Here is a 25,670-nt window from a genome sequence, read left to right as displayed (position 1 = left end):
AAGAACTTGAATGTCCTTCCAAGTTTCTGCAAGTGTTTGAATAACGACTTCTATTGCTTTCTTAGATTCATTCTTGTTCTCTTCATGAGAAGAGTCCATGTGACTTTATTTTCTACTTCACCAATATCCACATCCATAACTCCACCAATGTTTTTTTTTTTCTAGAGTTAGTTTAGAGCAGTGGTTCTCAACCTTTTTTGACTCGCAGAGCACTTTTCAGTATATAATTTCAATGGCGGAGCTCTGTTTGACTCGAGGAGTCCTCTTTTTGTACATAATTTTTACGACAGAACCTTGTAGGCCTCTCTTATTTACTTATCTATCAAATTTACTGATTCATTTTATTTTCCTTGAGTCGCCGCGGAGCCCCTGGGAGTTGCACAAAGAGCCCTTGGGGCTTTGCGGAGCACCAATTGAGAACTGCTGGTTTAGAGATATGAACTTTTTTTGGACATGGTGAGAAATGTTGTTAAACATTGATACTCCAAAATAAACAAGTAATAACGCTAGAGGGACAAATCTCCAATGCATTTTATCAGACTAACTAGAATCTCAGCACTTCAACTGAATTTGTCTATGGAGAGATTCACATACAGATGCAAACTTTTATATCTCCTGAATAGTTGCATTTACATCTGCCAGTGGCAGGTGCTAATGAAGTCACTCAGGAACCAGTAAAACTCAGCTGACCACTGAAAGACGACAGCTAATTATGTAATTTTTTAAATATTTGTTATACCCTAAGATCAGTTACCAACACAGTAAAGAAAAGGATGACCAAAATTCAGACAGAAATTCAGAGAAAATAAGCATTTTGCAAATGACATCTGAATAAAACTTTGAATTACACAAAACATGAGGAAAATGATTTTAAATGATTTCAAATTGAATTAAACGGGTAATTTTAACATTAAATTGAATTGGAAAACTCAAGGGGAATTACTCAAATTTGAATTAACCAAGTTTGCCTGTATGAATGTTTTGCGAAAAAAAATTATTTTCTAAGTTAAAAGTATAAAATAATCCTTATTTATTTTCTTCTCAACAGCTAAATTGGTATGAATTAATTTTTTTTTCATATAGGCCGAAATAATACACTTAGTTTAATTGCCATTTAAATTGTTGATCAAGTTTATAATTTGTTTAGTTACGTATTGTTGAATTCTATTACATTCATTATTATTGGGAAAGATTGAAGAAAAACATTCATTATTATTACATAATTATTGGGAAAGGGGTTTCATTACTATACTGCTCCATGTGTGGAAGGAGAGGTTCAAATGCTACCACAGCTTCTGAATGAGCCTTTGGTGGGGAGCGTGATAATCTATCTAACCCAGTGGTTCTCAAACATTTGCCATTTGTGGCTCCTTTGCCATGACAACATTTATCTGCGATCGCTCAGAATAGTCTAAGAAAAAAATCACTGCAAAGCACTGATAGGCAATCATCAATGTTCGCAGCTCGCCGTGACACCCTTAACAAAGGTTGGTGGCATCTTTAAGAGAACTGACGCACACTTTGAGAACAATTGATCTAACTCATCGCTCGACAATGAATCATTGAAAGAAAACCATTGCCAGTTGAAACTTCAGAGACAATTTCCGCATCTGTGAAAATTTGATGGCTGTGTTAGAGTCCACATTTCACTCACATCTTTCCTGTGCTTCCCTCAAAACTAGAGATTTCTTTTGAAAGCTGGAGCATTTTATCGGATTCTTTTGTTATTTCTTGATTATTGTCAAAAGCAAGCTATAATTTTTCACAGGTTTTCTTTAGAAAAGTTTCCATCACGTTTTACCATACTTCTGCAGGTCAGTAAATGACATTTTTAGTGATTTTTTCCTTCCAATTTTTTTAAAGAATGGAAAGGGACTTATTCTCATCTTCAATGAAATATGGAAGCAATATTTTTTTGTACACCTGTTTGAGGTTTTGTAAAGCCACTTAATTCATTAGCAAAGACTTTAGGAGGTAAAAAATATCCCTTTAATTTCCCCGAAATTTTTTCAGTCATTGAAAACAGAATTATCTAGTCAACTTTTATCCCACCCGTAGGGATGCTCATTATTATTATTACGGATTTAAAAAAAGCCATGCTTAAAAGACACATTCTGGTAATCTGAACTTTTGTTAATCTGAACAGGTCCCAATTAGTTTAGATTAGTGAGGTTTTACTGTACGTATTTCTTTTGTGACTTTTTGTATATATGCTTTTAGTTTCATTCTTTTTATTTTAGAAGAATAAAAAAAAATCAAAAACTATTAAGAACTTTAAAGAACTGTGTGAACGTACAGAGAATTTATAAGTACATTCAGTTTATTAACTATATCCCTTTTTTTTTGTAAAAATAAAACTTGACACACTTTTGATTAAAAAATTACTATGTTCTTTTTTCTAAAATTTGACTGAAAAACCTGGAAGACTCTGGGAAATTTATTTATGAAAATCCTGAGCTTTTTATATTGGAAATGAAAAAGCTGGTACAGTGAGTCGATGCTACTCATTAGAATCACGGTATTGTTATCACTTTTGTAAAGTATGGAACAGACCAATATCATTCATAAGATGGGAAAAAATTCATTTATCGTATTCATCAGGACATTGGTTTATGTTATCAATTTTTTTTTCACAAACTTTTTTTATATTCTGAATCACTAAGGATGAACCAGACTCACTTTTTTCTTATAAGCAGAGTTGGCAGGTTTTTAACGACTTAAACCGTCGCGTCAAAAACCTTGAACAGTAAATTTCATTATAGAAATTCCTATTGAAAATAAATGCACTGATTGCATGTAATGTTTGAAATCACTATATTATACCAATAATAAATACTTAATATACTCATTGTAGGGTTCGTTTTCAATGAATAATTGCCACAATCATAAGCACTCTTTGCCACTTTTATATATAATATTTGATTTAATCATACTTTTTCACAATAAACATTATACTATTAACACGTCCTCCTCGCTTACAGCGAGCCCTTGAAATTACCTCCTGAGTCCACAGGAGCCACTCTCTAACTACTTGAAAACGCACCAAGCTTCTTTTCTCTTCGTCGAGGGCCTTTCTCCCCCCACCCACGCTTTCTACTCCCATCATGCCCCTTCCCAATGGGGGAAAACCTTACATTACCCCCTTCCTAAGCGTGAAATATGCATAACATATTTTACAAGACAATCTGATTACATGCAGTGATACTGATAATAGAAACTAGGATATGATCAAACAACACGATACTGATAGCAATAAATATTTACATGATTTGCAATAAGACGCAAGTAAACATTAATGTTCATTATTTCAGTTCACACAATTCATTCTGTTCGTAAATGTGATATCACGTCGGCGCTTACGTTGTCTGTCCCTGGCGTGTCCGCTTCCAGGTGTTGTGATGATGATCGGATAGTATGAGTTTTTGTTCTGCCCCTACTGATGGAGTAATTGAAACTCTGTCTGAGACTTCGTTCTTTCCTCTCAACTGGCAAGCCTCACATGCACACACGAAATTCCTTCATATCCTTGACAATCCCCTCCCAATAAAATGAGTACCAGATTCTGTCATTTGTTTCTTAGCACTCTTATATGTCCCTCAAAAGGAGTTTTACGGGCCCTTCGCAAAAAAACTTTTTTTTCCTTTTGGTAAAACCAACCCCCAACCCCTTTGTTGAAGAGCACAGCCCGCCGTATCCTCACTTACCCTTCGCTGCTGACTCCCATTCAGCAACCAGTGGGTCGCTTCTTTGAAATTCTTCTTGTGGGGTGAGGATGTGCTCTGTTTATGTTTTTTCCTCTCATCCACTCCATCTCTCCCACCCTGCTTTGCCTGCATTTCGTTGTTCGTTATATCTTTCTTGTTCACAGCTGCGATCTTTTGGGCCTTCACTTCCCCTTTGAGTAAGTCGATAATTTGTGGATGTAATATGGCCTCCTCACTTATGTGGGGTGTAATAGCGCACAAGATAGCTCTGTGGTGGACTACACTTGTTTTGTCCGTTACGGGAATGGCCAGATTGACGTGTCTCAAACCTGCCAAAATAGGCTTTCCGAATGCAGATTTCAAATATGTCTTTGCTTTAGACTCTGTCTTGTGGCGAAGGACCAAATCTTCTCTTAAGACAGAAATTTGGCAACCTGAATCAATCAATGCATTCACAATTTTTCCCTCAATGCTAACTTTCATTCTCTTCAATGCTGTGATAGATTGGATATATCCGAATCCTGTCTGATATCGTCACTGATACCGATTCCTGTTACTGAAAACGCTTCTGTATCTTGTATTACACTTTCCGTTTCTATCTGGTTGACTCTAGTATCCAAATTACCTGCTCTTCTATTACTCATGCTGACTCTGTTCTTATTTTCAGGACAGTTTCTTTTTACATGGAATCTTGACGAACAAATGAAACAACCTTCCTTTCGAAGTGGCTTCTGATCAGAATATTTCTTTCCATGGTCACGCTCACGAAAATATCTATTCTGTTGGTTATCATAACATCCTATGTCAGAAAAATTTTCTGAATGTGAACCGCTATTATTTGTCGCACTCGTGTAATTATCTACTTCTTTCGCAAGTTTGACTGCATCTAACCAACCGTCTGTTTCTTTCAACTGTATGTAGGTTCTGATGTTTGGGGACAGGCTTTCTTTAATTTTATCAACGATGACCAATTGCTTCAAATCCTCAAATGTGCTAACTTCCCTCGACTTGAGGTATAAATCTACAGCTGTTTCCACCCTGACCGCATATTGACTATACGTTTCCTCCGTTTTCCTTTTCATCGTATCTAGATTCTTTTTATGTTCAATGGGAGTGATTTGAAATTCCTTCAAAATCATCTCTTTGATTCTGTTGTAATCATCAAAATCGGGTTCTGCCTGCCTCATACTTATGCATGCATCCAGCCTTCCCCTTCAAAATGCATAGTATAATTTTCCCATGGTATTCCTCTGGGACCTCATACAACTTGAATATAGTCTCTGCTTGATGAAAGAAAAAAGGCCAATCCTCTATGTTTTCCATCACTTCTGGTATTACACCTTTCATTAAATTCAAATACCCAATAAAATCATTATTGCCACGTGTTCCACGTCTTTCATTATGTTTTATTCTCTCTACCTCTAATTCGTGGTTTCTTGCTTCTCGCTCTGTTCTTTCATCGATAATACTATTTAGTAATTCTTTCACAAATTCTGGTTCATAATGAGGGCTTTTCATGATTAGCTCTTTCAAATCCCCAACCTTTGCGTCTTTGGGGACTTCCGCCCGTAGCTCGTCTGCTAAAACCAGCAGGTCCTCTTTTCGTCCCATGGCAAAGACGGCCATTTTTAATTTTTTTTTTCTTTTTAAAATCAGTATCGAATGAAATTACGGTACGAAAATAGTTCGGTTTCGCCTTGCAAACAAAAAAAATGTGACCGCTCACCTCAGTAGAGGCGAAAGTCTTGATGCTCATTCTTTTCTGCCGATGGCCGAGCTTTCACATAAATATTCCGATGTCTTGAGACAATGGTCACCACCCAATGTGTGATCAGCTACGCCAAGTGATCAGTCCTGATTCTTCTATTTTGTCAACCGCTTAACGATGATTTATTCCTGCGATCACCTTCGCACAAAATAGTCAGTTTCCATTCAGTATAGTTCTACTGACCGCACTGCTGACACCACTATGTAGGGTTCGTTTTCAATGAATAATTGCCACAATCATAAGCACTCTTTGCCACTTTTATATATAATATTTGGTTTAATCATACTTTTTCACAATAAACATTATACTATTAACACGTCCTCCTCGCTTACAACGAGCCCTTGAAATTACCTCCTGAGTCCACAGGAGCCACTCTCTAACTACTTGAAAACACACCAAGCTTCTTTTCTCTTCGTCGAGGGCCTTTCTCTCCCCACCCACGCTTTCTACTCCCATCATGCTCCTTCCCAATGGGGGAAAACCTTACACTCATTATAAATAATTTTATACTCTCTTCAGAATAATTTTAAGCAACATTATTGTCATTATAATCTACAGCTCTATTTTTCAAACCAATATGTGTAAATAATGATTTTTATTATTATTAAATTATGTTGAAAATTTCAGGCATTTAAAACAATATTCTTACTGGAAATAACATTGCAACTAAATATAAATTAAAGGCCTCAGCAACATGAAAATCATATGGCTCTGAATTGGGCAGCATGACAAAACTAACAAATGCTGATTGGATGTGAAAGCTGAAACTACTCCCCCCCCCCCATCACCTATGTGTGATGGGGGGGACATCATATTATGATGTATAATAAATTGATATTTTTTTTTTCAAACTGTAATCTGCCTAAAAAATGTTTATGGTTTTTCAACATACCTATATACTGACCAACTGACCACATTCACAGTTCCTCTGCCGGAAGACGTTCACAAGGGAATCTAAGGCACATGTCATACATTAAAAAAATTATCGTCATTTGTGATGCACATTGGACAGTTCCATTTTAACTCCTCACATATTGAGGATACAGAATCATGAAGCTATAAAATTCTTTAATCATGGATTTTTGTATTACCCAAACAAATTTCTATGAATATGCGAGAAGGAAAAAAAATCAGAAACATTTTCTATGAAAAAAAGGTGTGCATATGAAACTTTCTTTTTAATTATTCTTTATGGCTCTGCATAAATGACTAATTTACTTTGGAAACTTTTAGGCTAGTCCATTTCAGAAGCCTTGCACTGATCTGGAAGCATCTGACAAGTGTAGCAAAACAATAATAGAAACACTAGAGAAAAAATTGAAAGAAGTTGCAGCTGAATTAGAAGAAAAGGCATCTATCCTAATAGAATATGAATCAGAAATCTTGGCTCTTAAGAAAACCATTGAGCTGCTTCAGCAGGTAAGTTTTGACTTTAAAGCATATGAGAATTTCTTTCTGATTATTTTAAATATAGCTTTATTGTCTGCATTGATTTAAAATTTTTTTTGTCTGTTGTGTGGTAAAAAATCAGTGATATCACTGGTACATTATAGCTTGTCAAATACTAAAATTAAAAAAATATATATTTGTAAGAGTTTAATTCACAAGCTCTGTGTTAATGTTCAGCAGTGGTTAAAAAAAGTGAACAGAATGCTCAGTTTCATTGTCAAAAAAGTTTCTTCACGCTCTTCCAAAGTGATCCGTCTGCTTTTCTGGGGCTTAGTTCATTTAGGATTGGAGTATGCCATCAGGTTTTGGAGACCATAATTACAGAGAGGGACATTAGTTTGGTCGAGGGGATGTAGAGAAGAGTCACACATGCTGTCGATGACACACAGGCTTAAGCCTTGAAGAAAGATGAGAATTTTTTGAAAATGTTTTTTACATTGGAAGAGCTCAGATATCGAGGGATATGATTGAAGTGTTTAAAATTTTCAACAGGATGGATAAAATGAACCATGAGTAAAATGACAATTACTACATCGTCAATCAACTGCTCCTACAAGGGCACACCGGTATCGATTGGTAAGGGACAATTCTTAGTTGTGGTGTCGCAGAGAATTTTTCTCTAATAGTGTTCTGAATAAATGGAATAGCTTGCCTCTGGGGATTGTAAATTCTAACACAATTGACATGTTTAAAAAGAAATATGACAAACATATTGAGATAAATCAAGGAGCTGTCAATACTTAAAATAAGACAACCATAATTTTTTTATTGGCAGTATGTATATTTATATTTTGTCATAATTATTGGTGTGATATGGAAAGCAAGATTTTCTTTTAATGATACAGTTTACTATCATGCTAAAAAAACCACTGTCATAAAAAATGGTTATAAAAACAATTGATAAAACAAATCTACACACCCCTAGAGTGTCATGATGTGTGTAAACAGTAGCTTCTTTGATGATACCAAAGATAAGTGTGAGGTACACTTCAAAAAATCCACAAGCAGATCAAAAAAAATTAAGCTAAAAATATCCTCAAATTGTCTGCAAATGTCATTCCATTTTTGTTTTTGTCCATCTGGTGGTTTAAAGTTAATAAAATCTGTATAATTAATATTGGTCACATAAAATTAAGTCACTTGCTCATGACACTGATGTGGATATGTGACATATTCAATTTTGCTATCTTTTATTTAACATTTGGCAATAAATAATATTCTTTCTCAAAATTTTATTTTTTATGTGTACTATAGTTTTAAAGAGAGTTTCAGACAGTTTTTTGAACAGTAGGATCAAACCATAGTATATATTTACCAAGCTTTTTACAGTGCAGTCCAAAACTTTGCCAATCCAGTCTTACAGATTTTGGACCGCTAAAGAGAGTTTGGAAATGTTATAGGCAGTTTTTATAGTGTATTAGTATAATCAAAGAAAAGTGTATTTGTTTTCATATGGTCATATTTTGGCACTTAAGGACAGGTTTTGATTAATTTTATGACAGTTAACGGCAGTTTCAAAATTCAGATATCCTTCCATAATGGCAGTTTTTCATGCTTTTAAAGTTCTTTTTTTTTTGACAAATTTGAATTTTGATAATTTTTTTTAGAAGTTTTGAGGTTTTGGACGGTTTAAGACAGTGAAATACATGCTTCCTGACCAAAACCCAAACCCCTGCTGCTCAGAATAATTGGACATCAGCTCTCCATGTCCCTTGAACAAAGGTTGCTTCAGCACCTTGGTCTTCACTAAATAAAAATATACAAATACAAAGGCCACAACAAAATGCCCAACGAGGTGGCTGAAAAAAGATGCCCATAAAAATATGAATGTTGAATATACATATCTAAACTTTATCAAAAACACCACAACCCAATAAGAAGAGATATAAAAACCACAAGCAGATAAAACAACTGTCCAAATCTTAAATCAGTCAGAAAATCTGTAAATACAGTCAGCACTCAATATAATAACCCCCTTCATCCTATCAAAAACTGGCATTATACTGGAAGGATTGTTATTTTATTTATTTATTCAGTACTGATTGGTCGAGGCCTATGCAAGGGAATGCAGTGGTAAAGTTTGACAAAAGAGACGGTTGATGTTACATAGGAAATTGGAAACTGTTTTACAATAAAAAATGTTTGGTGTAGGTTGTTCCAGTCAGTTATTGTTTGAGGAAAGAAACTAAATTTGAAACAATCTGTGGATGCAAAGATGGGTTTAAATTTTTGTGAATGGTTAATTCTTTTTGAAAAGTATTAAGCTGGAGTTAGAAAATTTGAAGTGTCGATATGAAAATGGCCATGAACTAGAAAAGGAAAGTTAATTAAAAAATATGTCTACAGGTGGAAAGTGGTTGAATATTGAGTTGGCACTTGAGTTCAGTAACGGAGATGGAGGATAACCAACAGTTTCAAATGAAGCGAGCTGATTTATTTTGAATACATTCTAGTTCGTCTATATTGGAGAGAGTATGAGGATCCCAGATTTCGCAGGCATGAGAGTTTGAAAGCAGAGATGTCTGATGTGATGCGTGGAGTTTTTAAGATTTTGACGAAGGAAGAAGAGTTTTTTGGAGACACTTATGAAAGACGTAATCAACATGGAGGTTGCTAGAAATAATTACACCCAGATATTTATAATCAGGGTTCGTGAATTGCTTAAAAACTCCTTAAAAGTCATTAATTTTCATTTCGTTTTTAAGGAGCCTTAAAATCCTTCCAGCTTTTCCTAAAAAAATGATTTTTCTCCCACCCTGTGAATAGTTGATGATGAGTAGTACTTGATGTTGAAATAAGGTCCCTGAAAAAAAGACGGTGGGGGGAAATATTTCTTTATAGGGATTTCAAGGCTACCCAGTAGAGGGTGGGAACAGCTCTGTCGACGACCAGCACAGCTAAGAGATAATGACACTTGATTGGTTGGAATACAGTGTCCAGACCCGCTTCTGATATGCTGAGAGAAATGGGAAAAGAAGATTGCTGCGTTGTCGAAAAAATTGACAATCAAATCGAAATAAAAAAGTTAGCTAAGTTCTAAACATCATCCCTGCCAGAGAGTGATGCTACTACCAGTAGGAACTCTGCGCCAAAATTGACATCTTGCTATATAGTGTATTTTTGTATTTTTCTGCATCAAATACTGTTTGTTGTGTTTTTGTGTGTGTACTTGGAAATTCCTCGAAATACTTTTATACCTTGCCTTGTATGTGTCATAGCGGAGAAATATAAGTATTTCTCTATATGTATATACAATGACGCTCTCAACGCATTACATTCCCAGACTTTAGGAAAAGGGCACAAAAAAGAAAAGTTTTGTTTCCGTGTGCCACGAAACAATTCTTGCCCAGAGAACATGTTTTATTCCTTCTTACTTCAGCACCACCCCCTTCCCCCCGTCTTCCATAGTCGCACTTTGAATTATCCAAGAAAATGATTTTGACCTCTCCAAAATTTTAAAGGGTATTTGAAAAAAAAATTAATATATATTATCATTAAAATTTTTTATTTTTTTAAGCAGTATTTTATTTTATGAAAAACAGAATAAAAATTATGCAAAATTTGAAAGAATATTTTCAGTCCTCTACAAAATTTGGAGGATTGAAATTGAATTTAGATCCGTATTGGATTTTACCAGCAAGTTCCCACTCTCGATTTTGTCCTCGAAATTTGGATTGTGGTAAACGCAGCTCCTTATTCAAATTATCGGCCCCTCATCAGGCTTTTCATCGTGAAACCCGATCATATCTTTGTGCAGCTAAAGATGGTTTACTCTAGTCCAGTGTTTCTCAACCACCAACCGTGGTTTCCGTTTTCAAGAAAAGAAAAATCCACTGCAAGCAGCAAAAATTACTATGGTTTATCGCCATTGCGCCAAATCTTGATGTTTCGTGGGAAAAAAATTCATTTCATGAATAAAAGAGCTAGCCATCGAATTACAAGTTAATTTGTAAATTTCGCCAAATAACGAGTGTTATTAGAAATGCCCTCTCCACTTGTCAATACAAGATTCATTGAGAGACTGGTTATTAATAATAACCAGTCTCTCAATCATTGGGGTTCCATCTCTGTCGGCGTTCGAGTCCCCGTGGGGGCAGTGATGACTTTTCTTCCTTGTAATCTTCATCTCCACAAATAACCAGTTGCTCAATGAATCTTGTATTAACGAGTGTTAAATTGCCAATGTTTCCAAATAATGAGTTCTAAATCGCCAGACATCGTGTTGTATATCCTGAAATTTGCTCCCATTTTGCCAAAATTTGTTTCTGAGTATAACTGAAAAACAAGAAGGAAAATTGAAAAACTTAATTTTAAAGAATGTGTGTATGTGTTGATCCACTGCAAATATAAATAATTTTGTAAGAAAAATCTGTCAGCTGTGGTTTTTTATTTTGAATAAATGGGGGAGGGGGAATGAATATAACTTTTAGAATTTTTGTAATTTATGTGATGCTGTTATGAGTTATATTTTTGACCAAAATTTGAAGGTTTTAGAACACTTTGGTGACAACAGAAAAGTATGTATGTAGATTGGTTATTTTATGAATTCTTATGATGCTGGGTAACAAATCAACAGTTGTAATTTTTAAACGACTTCTACGTCTACATTTTTGGGAAGAGGAAAAATTTGTTTGGCAAATTAAAAAAATATATATATATAAATTTGCATGTGTGCCCGCTTTTTTTTAGCTGTTGATGAAATTAGGAAGATCGTTTATATAAATAAAAAATAATGATAAGAGAACTGAACCCTGGGCCGTGCCAGACTTGGAGAAATGGGGAGTTCTGGCCCTTGAAGGAGACAAACTGACTGCGGTTGGTAAGGAAGGCTTCCACCCATTTAAGCAGTTGAACACATAGGCCAAGATTTTGGAGTTTAAGAAATTTATTGTGGGACACCCTGTCAAAAGCTTTAGAGAAATCCAAGAAAATTATATGTTTGGATGTTTTTGTCGATACTACTTGATAAATCATGTATGAAAAGAGCTAATTGGGTAGTTACTGATAAAGATGATAGAAAGCCATGTTGATTAGGGGAAAAAGTTTATTGAATCAAGGTGTAAGCAGATTTCCTTGGCAACTATGTGCTCAAAAAGTTTGCAGCATGTACTCAAAAAGTTTGCAGCATGTACAGGTGATAGCGACTTGTCTGAAATTAAGGGGATTTGAAAGAGAACAATTTATATATATATATGAATTTTGGGATAATCTTATTAATTTTCCAGTCAGAGAGCAAATTAGATAAGTTTAATGATATGTTGAAGATAATTAAAAGGTAATTAGAAATTTCATCAGTGCAAAATTTCAGAGTATGATTTGGAATCCTATCGGGACCAATGGAGTGGGGTTTCACTTTTTTAAAAGATTCGGGAGACCTACTTTAGTGAAGAAGATAGGACACGAATTGAATAATGAATCGAAATAAGGAGTACTGAGAGGGAGTGGGGGTCCGAGTAAAAAATAAAAGAAAAAGCCCGATTAAAGTCTGTGATGTTATCAAGGGGAGAATTCAGGTCAATGGTATTAATTTTAAGGGAAGAAAGGCCAACTGATTTAGGGCAAAAAAAATTTCAAAATTTTTGAGGGGGTTAGTTTTAAGTTATTGAGGCAAGGAGTTAGGTAATTTGTTTTTCGGTGAGAGATGAGATCTTTAAAGTTACGTGTGGAGACAGAGATCTTATTTCTGAGAGAAAGGGAGTTATTGAATTTGAGTTTGGAGACATTTTGGGGAATTTTCCATTTTAAATGGATATCACGATTGATCCAGGGGTTAAAGAGACATTTAGAAGAGGTATTTTTGATGGGATCAGAGGCTTTGCATTTTTCTGTAATCGCTTTGAATTTACTCCAGAGAATATGAATATCATTTAAGGGAGACGATGAAATAAAATCCGGGAAATGGGTGTCCTTGTTAAAATTGAGTTTTGCAGCGTGTTTAAAGGAAGAGAGAGAGTGATGGAGGGAAAAATTTACAAAGGGCATTTTGTGGTTGAAAATGCCATCAAAAACAGAAATCGGAAACCAGGATTTTGTTTGAAACAGCAATTAGATCTAATGTAGAGCTAGAGTGGGTTGAGATTCTTGTTGGTTCTAGAATAAAATCAGAAAAATCTCATACAAACTAAGAAGTCAAGGGTTTGACTTCTTAGTTTGAACGAGATTAAACTTCATAAAAAGAAAAAGAACTCTATTATTAATATAGTTGTTACCCGAGAGGAACTGCATTTTGTGCCAGTCAATTGTGAGTAGGTTTCAGCCACCGGCTATGATTAAGAGGTGTGAATTATAAAATCTCTCTAAAATTGATTCCAATTCTATGGAACGGGGGGGGGGGGGTAAATAAAGAGAAAATATATTGTGATAGGAGTACAGCTTGGACAATGCCACTCTGTACTAACGATTTCAAGATTTTTGTTCAAAGAAATTTCAAGAAGTGGGATGGAGCTATTAAAGACGAGGACAACGTCTCCTCCCAGGGAGTTTCTATCTTTACAAAACTCAAGGTAATTAGGTGGTAAGAATTTGGAATTGTTGATATTACTATGTAACTAGGTTTCAGTGACAGCAAGAAAATTGGTATTATGAACTAACAATATGGATTTGAAAGAATGAATTTTATTAGTAATAATAAAATTTTTAAAAAAAAACTTCTTATATTAAGTTCTGATTTTGGAAGGGTTTTTTTGAGGTGCTTCTACAAGGGAATTTGAAGGAGCCTAAAGGGATGGTGAAGGAAGATTTAGGGGAGTTAGAGAGGGTGGAGTAGGACAACAATAAGATAGAAAAATCAAGAAAATATCATTAGTGTTGGGATACCAAATGTATTTAGTGTTGTTGATAAAGGCAAAGTTATGAAATAGTTTAACTTTCAAACCACTATCACCGAATTTTTGGGAAGCCCTCCCCTCCCAATCTGTCCCGCAGGCGAGAAATCCTCAGAGATGAAAATGCCACTTTTTTTAATTTGAAGGTGCTTTTAGGGATTTCGGTTTTGACTTTGAATTTATTAAATTTATTTATTGAGAGCCTAGATCTGACATCTTTTTTAGAACCAAGTCTGTGGCAATGGTCAATATTGGAAGGAGAAATTATGATTGGAGCAGTATTTGAATATTTTTGTTTCAAGCGTCGAGGGGGTTTCTAAGTCCAAGGAATCCTCTGGGATGCCACAAAAAATTAAGTTGGCATGATGGGAGCGGTCCTCGAGATCAATTACTTTGCTGACAAGGGAAGATATGAATTCAGAGAAGAGAAGTCTGATGAAAGATCGGAAACCTGTTTTTAGAGATCTTCGATGGGGAAAAATTTCTCTTCAATTGCACTTAATCGTTGAGATAAACAGTTTAGTTGGATGCTGAAAGAGTCCAGTTTTTATAAGAGCAGTGTCAGCTTATTGAGAATAGCCATTTGAGTATCTTGTATATTATGCTGGATGGAAGAATCGAAATTATCGGGTGCTTTGGCTGCCTCAGAAAGGGAATTGGATCTGGTTTGTATTAGAGAAGTTGTGAGAGAGCGGGTAGCTTTAGGACCAGGTTTGAACTTGATATCTCCAGAAAGCAAGAAAAGAAGGAACAGGTGGGAAGTGGGAAAGAGCGGAGAAAAATGCAGTGATGGAAAAACCTCTGGGATCACCTGAAAAATATTGACAGCAAAAGTGTAAAATAAAAATTTTTAAATACAGTATAGATTATATATAGAAAAATGACTATATATATATATATATATATAACCGCATACAACGTTGTACAGTAGAGAGATGAATTTATACAAGCAGAAAACGAGTGCGAGGAGGCATGTCGGTTAGCGAGTAGGGGAGATGACATCGGAACAAAATTCTTGACTCAAAGTGAGGAAGAAAATACCCAAAACGCGATGATAATCCCGTAACATTCTTTCGCAATAGTGAAAATTTTATTTTTAAAAAGTTATATCAAAAGTAAAACATATATGATAGTTGTTCTATGAAAACACTAGGACTTATCCTACTGATTTTTCTAATAGAGTGGTCACTGTAATGTTGGGTCATTATAATGAGCATTGACTGTATCTGAAAGAGTGATCTGATTTTTGTCTCAGGTGTTTAGCCCCTTTTCTCAAGTTGTTGATTTAAAGCTGATAAATTAATATATGATTTTTGAGGCGCAAGTTTAGGGCAGTCCAAAACCTAGCCGATCGTGATTCTGAGTAACATCACTGTAAAAGATGTTATTGATAAAGTCTGTTGAGTAAAATAGAAACTTCAGTGCCGATTCGTTATGCAATTTATTATATGATAGGGTTTCCAGCATCCTGAAAAATTCTGTGAAGGGAAAACATTTAAAATTTTAAATTATATTTCTTTCTTCAGCAGTTTTAGTCTGGGAAATGATCAGGCAGATTTTGCTGAGAACCCTCCATCAGTTATAATCTTAGTTTGAATAATTTTGTGATAGAAAACAACCCCAATTTCCCAGAGAAATGCTACTAGGTAAACGTATGGATTAGTAGCAGTAGTCCAAAACAACATTAATTTCCTTTTGATCAACATAAATGGAGAGAGAATTCACATGTGAAAAAAAAAAATCAGTTGACCCTGTAAAATGTTTATAGAAAATTCAATGCCGAAGAAGTCTGTCGCATTAGCAGACAAAAATTTTAGCTATCTCACTATACAGTCATACCTTGACTAGCAAAGGTAAGGCGCTCCAGAATCACATTTGTTAGGTAAAATGTGATTTTCTCACAGGTTTCTATGGAAAATTGTTGAATTTGTTCTAGCTGCCCAAAATTTCAAAGTAACTTTTATAAAATATTTAAGAAGCACTATAGAAAATGCCCAGAGGTTGAGATAAACAGATTTCCAATATGATGAAGGAAGTGTGTGATATAGTTCACTCTTTTCTCTTTCACACACATGCAGATGGAAAAAATAAGTTCCTAGAACGTCCAGACTGCTCCCTTTGGTATCAAGAGTTTTACTGTATGCACTGAAACCATTCAAATCTGAGGCTTTTTTTTCTTTTTTAAAAATTCATTTTTCATTAAATGGCTTGAAATCTTTCTAGAAAATAGAGGTGTATCTGTAAAGTGAATTAGAAATGGACAAATAATCTAGCTTGAGTGACAGTTGTTCATTTGATTCATTTTGGTATTTGATTGACATGAAAGTTTATCTCATGATGTGGCTGTTTTATGTTAGCAGGTGTGTGTTTCCATATCAACTAAAATGTTTGTTAGCAGAATCTGTATTCATTAGCCGAGGCAGGAAAACCTCGAAAAAAATCTTAATTGGCCAAAAAATTAGTGTTCATTAGCAAAGGTATCACCGCACAGCTTTTTGATGAGGTATTTGAAGAATTTTTCAGTTGCCCTAGTAACTTCAACAGTGAAAGCCTTCATGTATTGATGATTTTGGTAATATATATATTTCTATCTATCTATCTCTCTCTCTCTCTCTCCCCCCCCCCAGCTAGATGCTTTATCAGCCGGAGGAAGCATACGTTTTGCCCCCCTTCCCCCATAATGTTGAAGGTGAGATTTAAGGGTGAAATTTGTGCCCCTTCTGGTCTAGCAACTGGGGCACCAGACCCACCTGCTCCTCTTTAGTAGGGGTTACTTGTGTTTAACTCAAAAGTTATATGAAGGTTTCCCACACAAGTTTTGTTTTTCTTTTTTCAGTTTTATAGTCCCTGGCTTTTTTAAAAAAATACTTAATACTAATATTACTAATACTAAACATTAATATTTTTTAAAATACTAATATTACCATTGTTGTGAAAATTAGAATAATAAAATTGGTTTTACAGAAAAATAGCGAATTGCAAGTATCATCATGCAAAGTGGAGGATCAAAAGCTTAAGATTGAGGAGCAATCTGAATTGGAGCAGTTGCAAGTTGAAGTTGGAGATAAAGACAGCAAGATTGCTAAGAGTGGAGCTGAAATAATCCAACTTAATGAAATACTTACTAAGCAAGTTGAGGTTTGTTAATTTACTTACATTAGTAAGAGTGCTTATTGAATTTTCTTGTGCACATAAACTGCAATATTGGTGAGATGTTATACAAATACAACACCACAACAGACAAAATTCCCAACAAGGTGGCTGAGAAAAAGATGCCCATAACAAATATGGATGTTATATATTCCAAAAACGCAGCAACCCAATTAAAAATGCAATTATAAGCAATATATATACATGATAAAATATTATATGATGTCCATAAAGAATACTTATGGCTGTCCCATTCTAAGTATGAATAGCCTCTCAAATTACCCCAACGTATCTATCACATTTCTTTTTAAACGTGTCAATTGTGTTAGAATTTACCACCAATGTTCCATAAATGGAACATAGTTTTTATTTATAAAAATATCAGATCAAAATTGATTCAAACATTTCAGGTTTTTTATGAGAGCTTTTCAATGAGAGTTCAAAGTATTTTTCGAAATAAATTCGGAAACTTCAGGTTGATATAAACATTTTTGACAGAATTTTGAAATTTGACATTTTTGGGGCATTTTTTCCCCATTTCGATTAAAATTTGCCAAAATTTCAATTTTGAAGTAAATTGAAAATTATTTTGTGTGTTTTTACCACTTAATATATTAATCAAAGTAAATCAATTAGTTTCTTTGTACTATTAAACATTAAAGAGCTACACGCATTCAAAAATTCATGTGCCATTTATGAAACATTGGCCTTTCAAGAGAGCAGGATTCTAGGGATATCTAATGTGCAGTGCGCTGCTTCAATTTTCCCTTTCGAACCCCAGAATGGTTGTCATCGTTCGACATGTGTATAGGGGCTAATTCTACGTAATATTACAGAGGAATGTGCTTTCTGGGATGGATTGTTTATATTGGATGAGTATTTTTTTATTCTTGCATTCTTAGAAATGTATGTTTTTGCGAACTTCAGACTAATCAAACTGAATTCAACAATCCTAGATAGTCTTGTTGTGTTCAGCTGAGTGTGACCATATCAAAAAGATATCTTACATTAGAAGAAGCTGTAAGATATATAGAAACTCTTTCAGCTTCCGAATTAGAGAACGCAGATGTATGCCAATTACGTGCTAATGAAAATGGGAAGATGATATTGTTGAAAATGATTTAGTATCAACGGTTCCAACTGTATGTGAAATGCTAGGTAATTTTGCAACAACGAGAATGAGGTGTTAAAAAACTCCTGAAATGTTTTCTTCAAAAGATGTAGGGCAGAAAAAAAGAGCAAAACGTAATTACAACAGTTTTCAGCAAACCAAAAAAACTATTGCATGGGATAAAAAAAAATTGTTTCTAGAATCCGATCAAAACCTTGGCTCTGGTTGAAAATTTGAATTTGGAAAGATTTGCCATTATGGAACGTTACTTAATTAAGAGTTGTAAGAAGCGGATCTTATTTCGCATTTGGAATTCTGAAGAGAAGTGACAATGGACCTTCTATGAACGAAGGAGGAGTTTATTATTTATCCAGGTCCACATTGTCAACTGAAAAAAAGATGTCGGGTCATTTGATGGCCCTTATATTGTATCTGCGACACAAGGACAGTGTGCGGTTTGCCAAAAAAACACTATAAATGCTACCAATGTGACAAACGGGTCCATCAAATATATGTTTTCCTTCTTTTATCATGGACATTAGGAAAAATTTTGCATTTTCCGTACTCATTTTTATGTTAAGAAAACCAGTATGTGTTGTGAATTTGAATTTGTAGTAAAAAATAGAAAATTTCGTGTGATAACTGTGTACTTCAGAAGCAAATAATCGTGAGAATATAGGCAATACCAGTTTCTACTCTCACCTCTCTCCAAGTGCCAATTTTCCATAAATGGAACATCATGAAAAACAGAAAAAAAAAAAAAGTTTTCTTCGAATTTCAAAGTTGATCTATGTGTAGGCATGCAAAAGAACCTCAAATTCCACATTTCAAAACAATAAGTGACTTTGTTCAAAGTTCTGCCTTTAAACAGTTAAAGAAACACTCAAACATTGCTGTGTATCCTTACCTTCATCTCAATTTTCATAAATAAGATAGTTTAGGATTTAAGCAGTAATTTCCTTACCATTGAAAAGAAAATTTACTTTTACTAAAGAGACTGCCATCAGTTAATATAGAGGTATGTATAAATGAGAATAAGTCGCAATAATAAGGGCAACACAGGTGTTGCCTTGATCGGACGTGTTTTTTAGGTAGTCCAATGTCTTCCGGATTTTTTGTGATAAAATACATATTTTAAATAATTTTCGATAGTTTTTTAATCAGATTTATATGGTATTGAAATGTACTAGATGCCCTCAAACGAATTTACCATTGGAACATAAATATATGTGAAAATAGTGTGTGTGATATCCATATGAAGTGGAAAATATAACAAAGTCTGTCTGTATACATTCGAAAGCATCGGATTTGAGTCCTACTTGTAAAATAGTGATTGTGTGCAGAGTGGAGAGCCATCAAAGATAGTAAACATGGCACAGAGATGTCAAAGGTGCAGTGGAGTCATTTTTGATAGAACTGAGGTTTTTGAGTGTTCCGGTACGTGTGAGAGCTTATTTCATCCGAAGTGTGTAGATGTGGCTGAGGAAAAATGTTCAGGAAAATGCCTAAGGAAAAGAAAATGGGATGGAAATGTCAAGACTGCAGTTCGACACAGACCCACGACATCGATTATTTAAGTAAATTGTTCAGTGAATTTAGGGATGAAATCAGGATTATGCTACAAATGAATATAGGCTTGCTATTGTTGATCTTAAAAAATCAATAGATTTCAGCAACGGTTCTATAGAGGAACTCCAGAAGCAAACGAAATCCCAACAAGACCCGCTAAAAGATCTAATAAATCAAAATCAACTCCTCAAACACAGTCAACGTGTACAGAAAGCTAAGATCGAAACACTGGAGATGCAGATTGAGGAGTTACAGCTACGATCCAGAGAGACAAACATCGAGATCAGGGATCTGCCAGAGGAAAAAATGAGGATATTCACCAGTTGGTAGAAAAAATTGGCAGGAAACTGGGAATGTATTGTGAAGGCGACATTATCAAGATGCATAGAGTCCCCACAAGTGATAGATGTAAAATCAGACCTGTTATTGTGAGATTTAAGGATGTTTCTATCCGTGACAGGTGGCTATCAAAAAACAAACAGTGTAAATGAATCGATGCAAGTGAAGTAAGTGAAAAATTTCCAGAATCAAAAATCTTCATAAATGAACACTTGACTCCAAATGTAAAACATCTGCATTATCTTGCTAGACAGTTCAAATCACAAAATAACTATAAGTACGCATGGGTAAAGGACGGTAAGGTGTTTCTGCGACAAAGTGATGGGGGAAAAGTGTATAGAATAAAATTAACAACTGATTTGGGCAAACTGCCAACCATAAAAAATGTTCCAAGATGAAATCGAAGAAAATGTGAGTGTTCCAGAGACTCCTTACCTAGAAAACTGGTCTGACCTATAGTCCGTTTCAGGGTGGTTCCCAACTTCAAGGCGCAAATGCGAGCCGATCTTCCCGTTAAAAAGTCTCGCCACAGAGAGCACCAGTCTTACAAACAGTACAAATATTCAGTCACTACACATCACTCAGTTCACTTCTGAGATATAGATGGCAGCACTGAAAAATCATACACAACACTAGATACGCACTCAGACTGTTAGGTACACGCACTTACACTTCCGGCACAACTCACTAGGTAGTAAATTGCCTATGGCAATAGACCTGAGTTGTGCTCGGTTTGGAAAAAAAAAAAGTCCGTTTCAGGTTAACTTTGCAGTGAAGGGGAAGCTACGAGGGAACCGCATCACTCGTTGCTATGGGAACGAAAGCCTCTTAACCAATGTATCAATGCGCGGCCTCGGTAAGGTATGGCAGATTCTCGCCAATCTCACTGAGAAAAATATTTTTTACGTGTAACGTAATTGCACAGTTAAATTAGTAATAATTATAGAATTAAAAGAAAACCATTGCCGATACTTTCAGAAATTAAAGTGAGGTTTTTGAAATCATTTGTTTTGTTTTTTGATTAGAAAGTGTTTTAAAATTTAGAAAAAATAATTATCTTCTATCAGCGTGTCACTTACTCTTCATTGATGGGTCGTAAGTAACACTAAAAATATCAAAAAACAGTCATGTTTTTGCAATATTTCCCTTCCCTCAGCTGAAATTTATTTACAAAAAAAAATCCAAACAATATTATGAAAGCAACGTATAATTTTAAAATACTGTATATTAACCATGGCTCTCAAAAACTTGGCGATTTTTAATTTTTTTCTTCAATTTTTTGCCGCTGTGGTGGTCGAGTGGTTATAGTGCCAGACTCGTGATGCGAGGATCCGGGTTCGAACCCCACAGTGGTGGTCGGCTGAAGTTGGTTTTCTGTGGTTCCCAACTTCAAGGCGCAAATGCGAACCGATCTCCCCGTTAAAAAGTCTCGCCACAGAGAGCAACAGTCCTACAACGGTAAATCATTCAACCATAACACTTCACTCATAGTTAGTAAAACTGGGGGCAGATGACAGCACTACACATAACAAACATTACACAGAAAACAAAAAACTTTACGTCAGGTTGCACTACACGTACACGCACATTCCCGCATGTATCGATTCGTTGGGGGGTTCCGCGGGGGGGGGGGTGGTGTAGCAGTAGTAGGTAGGGGCTCGGGGATCCATGATGCAGCCACCTCGTTGGGCAATTTGCCTGTTGTGGCGTTGTATTTGTATTTAAATGGGAAAAATTAACGTTAAATAAAATTGAGAAGAAGCAGATTAACTCTGTTTTCACGTGTAAATGCAGGAATAGCACCAAATAATAATAATGATACGGAAAAGTTTAGAATTTTTCTACTCACTTTTCTTGCCGAAATTTTCGTCGCTCGACCGAACCGTCCCTTCCCCCGAACGGTATACGTCGATGCCACTTGTTTTCACGACAGCTTTAGTCTTTTGTTACGATTGATGTGGTACTCATGGTTATTATGGATGATTCTTATGGGTCTTCTTCTATGGGTCTTCTTCAGGATACGATACTTTTTTGAGAAATAGATCTGATAGGAAAGGGGGTGGAGTGTTGATATACGTGAAATCATGTTTGAAGGCTAGAGAGTGTAACGTGCAGAGAAGTGATATTGAAACCATATGGGTTGAACTTATTGAGCAAAAGACGTCATAAGCTTATTGTTGGGGTTTGTTACAATCCACCGAATAGGGATCAAAACTACATTGCCAAAATGCATGATGAAATTTCCTACATGTGTAAGCGAAAGAGGGTTCTCATACTGGGGGATTTCAATTACCCGGGTATTGATTGGGAGAACCTTTCATCTGGAAATCAGTATGAAAGAGAGTTTCTTAAGTTGGTGCTCGAAAAGCTTTTGTATCAGCATGTATCAGAAGCCACTAGGGGTACTGCTATTTTGGATTTAGTTCTTACTAGTTCTGAGGATCTAGTTGAACATGTTTCGGTGGGGGAAGAGTTTTCTTCCAGTGATCATCGTATCGTCAGATTTCACTGTAACTTTTCCTCGGGTAAGGTTGATAACAAAAGACTGGTTCCTTGTTTTCGGAGAACTAACTTTGATGTTTTGCGAAGAAGGTTAGCGGAAGTTTTCAAAGACCGGTTGGAATCAGTAGGGGGTGGTAAGTCAATGGGAAGAATTTAGTACAAAGCTGTCCTCTGTTTTGCACGACGTCATACCCTTTGTTCGAAAAAAGCGTGTTTGTACATCACACCCTCTATGGTTCACGGATAGCGTGCGGAACCTTTATCTTGAAAAGAAAAGAGCATTCAGAGAGTATAAAAGTGGACGAGGTGACCTATCATTGTTTACTGATAAAAGAAGACTGTTGAAGAAAGCGATAAGGGATAGTAAAAAGCAAGTTGAATCTAGGTTGGCAGATAACATTGGCTCTGACCCAAAATCATTTTTTCGATACGTCAATAATGGATGTAAGGGGACAGTTGGCCCCCTCTCGATAGGAGGCTCAAAAGTAGAGAGCAATGTAGGCATGTGTAGTGCTTTCAATGACTTTTTCGCGTCGGTTTTTAATGGAGATAATGATATTCGATATACGGGTGTTGCATGGGGTAATAAAACGCTCAACGATATTCAAGTGGAAGACGTGGAGGTCCTAAATCTTCTAAGAAATGTATGTGCAAGCAAAGCACCAGGACCAGATGATATCTATCCCAGGGTTCTCAGGGAAGGTGCTAATGAATTGTTGGGGCCAGTCGCACAGATATACAGGAGTAGTGTTGCTGAGGGTATCGTCCTGAGAGATTGGAAACTGGCTAACGTTGTTCCGATATTTAAGAAGGGTAGTAGAGAAGTGGTGTCTAATTATCGTCCAGTGAGTTTGACGAGCTCCCTCTCGAAAATTTTGGAAATTATCATCAAAAGGCAGTTTGTGAAGTGGATAGACGAGAATAATGTATTGTCGGATAATCAGCATGGGTTCAGGAAGGGGAAGTCATGTGTAACTAACCTCCTTTGCTTCTATGATTACGTGACTAAGGCTTTGGGTAAGAGCAAAAATGTCGACGTTGTTTACCTTGATTTCCAGAAGGCATTCGATCGGGTCCAACATGGCAAACTCTTGAAGCGTTTACACGAGATTGGAATAGGGGGCAACTTGCTGAATTGGATAGAATCGTGGTTAAGAGATAGGTCACAACGAGTTATGGTGAACGGGGAATTCTCTGGTTGGACAGACGTCACAAGTGGAGTTCCTCAGGGAAGTGTCCTTGGCCCCATACTTTTTTCACTTTTTATCGACAAACTCGATCAGGGTATCGATGGAATTACTAGCAAATTCGCAGATGATGTGAAGCTAATGGGGGTAATCGGGAATGAAAGCGATAGGGAGTTGCTCCAGACCAACTTAAACAGGATTGCAGCATGGGCAAATGAATGGAGCATGACGTTTAGCGTAGATAAGTGCATGGTCGCTCATTTTGGTTCGAACAACCCACGGTTCTCTTACGAGTTGAATGGTGTCACTATCCCGGATGCAACTAGAGTCACCGATTTGGGAATTCTCATTGACGAGCGACTTAAGTTTTCTGAACATTGTTCAGCGGTTGTCAAAAAATCGAATAGAATGCTTGGTCTCATTTTCAAAAAGGTCTCTTCGCGTTCTCCTAAAGTCATTCTTCCGCTTTTTCGAGGCTTAGTTCGTCCTGGACTGGAGTATGCTGTAAGGTTTTGGAGACCATACCTACAGAGGGACATAGACTTGGTTGAAGGGGTGCAGAGAAGAGCTACGCGTGTCCTTATTGGCACACAGGGCTTGAGTTATGAAGAAAGACTTCATTTTTTGAATATGTTTACATTGGATGAACGCAGGTGTCGAGGAGATATGATCGAAGTGTTCAAAATTTTCAATGGGATGGATAGGATGGACCATGAACTTTTAGTACACCGCCAATCGACTGCTTTTACAAGGGGACACCAGTATCGATTGGTGAGGGACAATGCAAGGTTATGGTGTCGCAGGGAATTTTTCTCCAATAGGGTTGTTAATAAATGGAATAGCTTACCCCCGGAGGTAGTAAATTGTAACACAATTGACACGTTTAAAAAGAAATACGATAAACATGTTGGGGTAAATCGAGAAGCTATCCATTCTTAGAATAAGACAACCATAAGTATTCTTTATGGGCATTGTATAATATTTTATCATGTGTATATATTGTTTGTAATTTGTGTTAATTGCATTTTTAATTGGGTTGCTGTATTTTTGAAACATATGACATCCATATTTTTATGGGCATCTTTTTATCAGCCACCTCGTTGGGCATTTTGCCTGTTGTGGCGTTGTATTTGTATTTGTATTTGTATTTATCAAGTTTTGTTTACAGCGAGTATTCAAAAACCTAAAATATAGTATTCAGGAATGGAAGAGCAGAGAACTTTAGCTTGGCTATCTAAGAACGTTAGCTTTAACTTTGGCTTGGTGAAAATAAAGACGCAACTGTCACATAAAAGATGAAAACCCAGACCACTGTGGACACCCCCCCCCCCCATTTATTTTATCTGAAGAGACACTAAAGGCAAGGGGCAACGGGAGAGACAGGTGGGTGGAAGATCGCGTCCGTTCGTGTGAGTGGAAGTCGCGACTCTGTCAACACTCTCCGTGATCGGAAACTAAAACTATCCCATAAACATGGCAAAAAATAAATAATTAAAAAAAAGGAAAACCTAACCAAAACTTCTGCACCCATAAACAGCCTCTCACAATAGTATCGGCAATCTCGTAGAAGAGAAACACTTTTTATAATCTATGAGTGAATATCTGAACTCACTGAGCCTATTTTTGGGAGAAAATAAAACTGATTGAATATTCGTTTTTATGTAAGCCTATAACTGCATGTAAAACAATGAAAAATTGTATCGTTATGGAAAATTCAACCAAATAACGAAAAAATATATATATATGTTTAGCGTTGTTGTAAATATATATATTACAATTGTGTAATGGAAAAAACACGACAGTGATATTGGCGGGGAAAATTTCTAGGATATCGCGCCAGAGTGTTGTTGCCGTTGCTATGGATTTTTGATAATGGTAACCAATATTTTTTACAATTTAAAAATTTTAAACAAGTAAACATCGGTTCAAAACGATGTTTTTGCAGTATTTTTTTCAAAATCATAGAAAAAATCGAAATATTCTGTATAAAGGTTCATCTTAAACCTCCGATATATGAGAACTATATTTTGCGGCGAAGGAATACACTCTCTACCTTTCTCTTCACTG

The 25,670-nt window shown here is 35.9% G+C and overlaps 1 protein-coding gene across 3 annotated transcripts in view; it reads left to right on the top strand.

Moving 5' to 3' along the window:
* LOC149075237 (uncharacterized) overlaps nucleotides 1-25,670 on the top strand; it is an 82,127-nt gene that overhangs the window by 4,268 nt on the left and 52,189 nt on the right. For all 3 annotated transcript variants that reach the window (XM_089242536.1, XM_089242538.1, XM_089242537.1), the window contains exons 4-5: nucleotides 6,706-6,891; nucleotides 16,710-16,883. In XM_089242536.1, the coding sequence (XP_089098662.1) occupies nucleotides 6,706-6,891; nucleotides 16,710-16,883 (360 nt within the window). The remainder of the gene's footprint in view (nucleotides 1-6,705; nucleotides 6,892-16,709; nucleotides 16,884-25,670) is intronic.

This window comes from Pholcus phalangioides, unplaced genomic scaffold (assembly GCF_987345545.1).
Source record: "Pholcus phalangioides strain wild (caught in Gottingen) unplaced genomic scaffold, Ppha-v1.0 ptg000015l_1, whole genome shotgun sequence".
NCBI lineage: Eukaryota > Metazoa > Arthropoda > Arachnida > Araneae > Pholcidae > Pholcus > Pholcus phalangioides.
The sequence above is the reverse complement of the archived record's forward strand: the minus strand, read 5'-3'. Positions and strand labels throughout refer to the sequence as shown.